The following is a 4,581-nucleotide window of genomic DNA, read 5'->3' as shown; positions in this document are numbered from 1 at the left end:
CAGTTTTGTCCCCAGCAGGATTCTCCGTGTCTGGGCCTGTGTGCTGGCACCATCCCCAGGTCAGTCCCATATAATAACGTGCATTTTTGCAGGATTACCTCCATTTTCTGACTTCTGGGAGATATCAGGGATCTTCCACAATATCCTTTGCTGTTCAGCATTCCTGCAAAGACATGAAGAAGAGCGTTTCTGTAGGAATTGAGAAATTGCTGAGGAGTCATTTGAATTTTGTTAAAGGCTGTGGGAGCCAGGAAGGGGCAGTTCTGAGAGCTTGGATTTGGTTTTGACCTGCTAGGTTTGGCAGTGTTGGGTTAGTGGCTGGACTGGACAGTCTTAGAAGGCTTTTCCAACCAAAATAATTCTATTATTGTGTGAGCTGAGCAGGAAAATGCTGCTCTTGGATTGCAGGAGCGATGGGTAACAGGTATAGGAACATCCCAGCACCCACGTCAGTGACAGCCACACATCCTTCCATAGAATCCCAGAATCCAGACTGGTTTGGCTTGGAARGGACCTCAAAACTCATCCCATTCCATGGGCAGGGACAYMTTCCACTATCCCAGRSTGCTCCAAGCCCCATCCAAGCTGGTTTTGGASATTTYCAGRGATYCAGGGRCAGCCWCRGCTGYTCYGTACCAGTGCCTGTGGTAGAGATATCCATGCATCCCTCTAAACCATGGATAAAGCAGCCAAAACACAAAATAAGGGCTGATTCTCTGCTGCCAGCATTCACCTCTGACCACTTTTTTATGGAAACAGCAAGAAAAACTGAATCAGAGAGTGGGGTTAAATGTTTACCTGGATCCCCAGCATGCCCCTMCTCCCACCCACAGCCCCTCCTGCAGCAGAATCAGGATGAACAATCCCTACCAGACAGCAGGAGGAAGCACAGCCTGAAGTTTGGTTACTCCTCCGTCGACGGGGACGAGGAACTGGACGTTGTTTAGAGCGACCGGAGTGGTCATTGCCTCAGTATTGTATTTGTAGTCGATGCGCAGGTCAGTGCTTGCAGGGTCACAGCGCCAGCTCACTGCAAGGTTTAATGGAGTAGACTGAATACCCTGGGCAGATACCTTCCAAAATGACAGAAAAAACATTTAGTTTCCGTAGGGCTGAAGGGACAAATCCCATTTTACAGACGCGGACATCGCATTGGGAGGCAACACCTCCAAATTCCCACCGAATTTAGGACTGGGCCTAAAACCAGACAACCCAGTGCCACACACAAGGGACAGGGGGACAACAAACCCCACCTCATTTTAGCTCCACTCTGCACGAGGGAAACACCATTTTTTACAGCTATAATCCAGCACACTTTTTGGGGCAATTTTTGGGGTTTTTGGTTTGGTTTGTTGGGTTTTTTGGGTTTTTTTTTTTGTTTTTTTGTTTTTTTGTCATGGTTTTATCTCCCCAAAAAAAAAAACCCTACCTGGTATTTGAGCATATCCACATTGTAATAGGTGGCTTGAGGTTTCTGTTCCGATACCTTCTTTAGGTGAGTCATCAGGTTTGGCATGTTGACCCAGAACTCCTTGGAGCTGGAGTCGCTCTGCACGCTGTCACTGCACAGGGGGAGAAGGAACCCTTGGCATCACAGGGCTGCTCKCCAAAGCACTCAATCCCACAGCCAGAGGAATCTTGGCTCCCTCCMGCACATCTCTGGCTTGTCCTGATCCATTCAGAATCCCCTGATTCCTGGGCTGAGGGGAGGAGGGGAAGGGGGGGATTCTGCCCCTCTGTTCCCATCCCTGGGACCCACAGCAGGAGAATGTGGAGTGCACAGGAGATCACAAAACTGCTCCCAGGAGCCAGGCTGGGAGAGCTGGGGGTGCTCATCTGGAGAGGAGAAGGATCCAGGGAGAGTTCAGAGCCCCTTTTGGGGCCTAAAGGGGCTCCAGAAGAGCTGGAGAGAGACTGGGGACAAGGGATGGAGGGACAGGACACAGGGAATGGGGTCACACTGCCAGAGGGCAGGGATGGATGGGATTTTGGGAATTGGTAATTGTTCCCTGGAGGGTGGGCAGGCCCTGGCACAGCTGTGGCTGCCCCTGGATCCCTGGCAGTGCCCAAGGCCAGGCTGGATATTGGGGTTTGGAGCACCCTGGCACAGTGGAAGATATCAGGGGTGGAACTGGATGAACCTGATGATCTCTCAACCCAAACCATTCTGGGACTTTATCGAGTATTTACAGGTCTGAGAGTTTCCTTCCCAAAACCAGGGCGTGCTTCCAGGGCAGACAGCTCAGGCCATATTGCAAACACCCGGTTTCCCTGGAATGCTGCCTTTTCCTGGAACACTGTGGAGGTCAGGGCTTACCAGCAGAGCAGCTGGGGGTTTGGCAGGACGTGCTCCAGCCGGTTGTAGTTGAGCACACGGAAGGTGAGCACGGCCGGAGCGGGGTTGTTGGCAAAGTGTCGGGTGATGCCCGCCGGGAAGGACAGCACCATCTCCCCCGTGATCTTCACGATGCACCTGCAGCGCCCAGCACAGAGACCCAGGGGGAGGAAAGGGCGCTCAAAATGGGCCAGGGGAGGGGAAGGAGCAGGATGGTGTGGGGACAGTCCACCCTCCCCTCCCGACACATCCGAGCCTCTCGGAGAGAGCAGAAACTGCACAAGGGCTGAATGGGACACTCTTAAATATCACTGCCCTGTTTAAAGCTTCTTATTTGTGCTGTCATTCAGTGTTTCAGTTAAAATCATTTATCTTCGCTCTGCCCTCTGGGGTTTTACCTGTTAGAGGTTTTTATAACAAAGSTGGGAAAACCCTGGTAATTTCTGCTGGAATGCCATCCCGTTTTGKCCAGGCAGGGAGGGCATGGGGAGGGGAGGTGCAGCCCCCCTGCCACCCTTCCCGTGCTGCTCCCTGAGATTCCTCCAGCTGAAATATCCCACAAAGAACCACCAGTTCCCTTTCCCCCAGCAGAAATAAACGGGGCACCCCAGGAATGTTTGCCCCAGGCACCCCAAGCCCCGATCCCTCAAAAAGCCTCCCCAGCACCCACCCCAAAACTCCCYGGGGGTCGGCACCTACTTGTTGGGGTCGGCCCCTTTGAAATACGCGTTGACGGTCTCGGTGAAGGCGGCGGCCACGGGCAGGGTGTCCTGGGCACCCATGGTCAGGGGGCTGGGACCCCGCGATGAGCCTGCAACAGAGCCACAACCCCCCTTGGCACCAGGCGGGCACCGCTGCCCCGGGCTCACCGTGCCCCCAGCCTGACTCGATGGGCAAAAACCACCACCAACCACACCCCCGGCTTTGGATGAGGCTTTGCAAACGTGTGGAAGATGCTCTTCCCCCCGCGTTTGGGAAAGCAAGCCGAGGACAGGACGGAGCCGGGCGGGAGCGGCATGCGGGGCGCTGCAGCCGCAGGCTTTGCATGACAGTTTTTGCAGTCGCTTTTTTTGTGCCCCGCAAAAAAGGGGCGGCGGGGGTTCATTGTGGCACCAGCGGGGAGTTCAGGCTGCCCCTGGGGTTGGGGTGGCGGCAGTGTCCCCCCCTGATGGTCCCCAGGCTGAGGGGACCCCTGCAATCCCCGGCACTGTCCCCTCTCCTCTCCTGCCYTGTGGATGCCGGGAGGATCCTCTGCTCCCACTCGCTGCAAAAAAAAAACCCCTCAGTGCCCGATGGGAAAACCACAAAACATCAGAAACCTGGAAAAAACGGAGGCACGGGCAGATTGTCCAGAGCAGCTGTGGCTGCCCCTGGATCCCTGGCAGTGCCCAGGGCCAGGCTGGAAGGAAGAGCCTGGCACAGTGGAARGTGGGATGAGCTGAGATTTAAGGTTCATTCCAAACCAAACCATTCGAGGGTTCCACGGTTTTAAAAAGGGGAAAACTTTGCTTCAGTGGTGCATCACAGACACTGGCCAGGCTCTGAAAGAATTCAGTCCTGCAGGATCACCACCAGGTTCTGGTCAGGAATTCTTGTCTCCAAAAGACGCTTGAGGCTGAAATCATCTCTGGAATGATGGAAACCCCCTGTGGGACCACAGCACTGTGCCCGCCACCAAGAGAAGGTTAAATCCCCTCTTCCCCACGGAAAATACCCAAAGCTCAGCCCAGGTACACGAGGTGTTGATGCCACAGGCACCCAAAAACTCCCAGAGGTCACTCCCTGCCCTCCAGCCTCACCTCCTCCCTGCTGTGCAGCAGTCTGGACCCTTTTTCACACCGTGTTTGAAGCACGAGGATGATTCTGCCCAAAAGGAGCAGTGAAGGACTGCAGAGGAGCAGCTCATCCCAGGACACCCTCACTCATGGCCAGGGGGTGGAGGGGGATGGATCCAGCCCRGGGTGTGCTCAGACCATGCAAAAACGTGCCAGCTCCAGCCAAAGCCAACAGAATTCCCATGCCAGTCCCGGGAAGGGCAGCACCTCCACGGGCAGAGGATGAGGGGGAAGCAAAGCCGAGCAAAACGTGTCACRTTCCTGGGGAGCTCTTCTGCTTGGGCTATCCTCCAAAAAAAAATCCATCCCTGCTTCCTCTGCTGCTTCCACTGCTGCCCCAGCAAATACCAGGGGTTTGGGAGCAGGAAATTGGGATTTGCAACATCTCCCGGGGGAAACGCTTCTGTCACT

The 4,581-nt window shown here is 54.8% G+C and overlaps 1 protein-coding gene across 1 annotated transcript in view; it reads right to left on the bottom strand.

Moving 5' to 3' along the window:
• The window catches only part of SGIP1 (SH3GL interacting endocytic adaptor 1), a gene marked incomplete at its 5' end in the record, with an annotated part of 24,217 nt that overhangs the window by 2,452 nt on the left and 17,184 nt on the right, over positions 1 to 4,581 (bottom strand). Inside the window, 5 exons of the mRNA XM_057386931.1 lie at positions 99 to 163; positions 871 to 1,073; positions 1,430 to 1,562; positions 2,318 to 2,473; positions 3,035 to 3,146. Of these exons, the coding sequence (XP_057242914.1) occupies positions 99 to 163; positions 871 to 1,073; positions 1,430 to 1,562; positions 2,318 to 2,473; positions 3,035 to 3,146 (669 nt within the window). The remainder of the gene's footprint in view (positions 1 to 98; positions 164 to 870; positions 1,074 to 1,429; positions 1,563 to 2,317; positions 2,474 to 3,034; positions 3,147 to 4,581) is intronic.

The sequence above is a fragment of the Malurus melanocephalus genome, unplaced genomic scaffold, assembly GCF_030028575.1.
Source record: "Malurus melanocephalus ecotype Western Australia unplaced genomic scaffold, MMel_1.1 scaffold_1101, whole genome shotgun sequence".
NCBI classification, from domain to species: domain Eukaryota; kingdom Metazoa; phylum Chordata; class Aves; order Passeriformes; family Maluridae; genus Malurus; species Malurus melanocephalus.
Note: the sequence above shows the minus strand (reverse complement) of the source record. Positions and strands in the feature narration are given on the sequence as shown.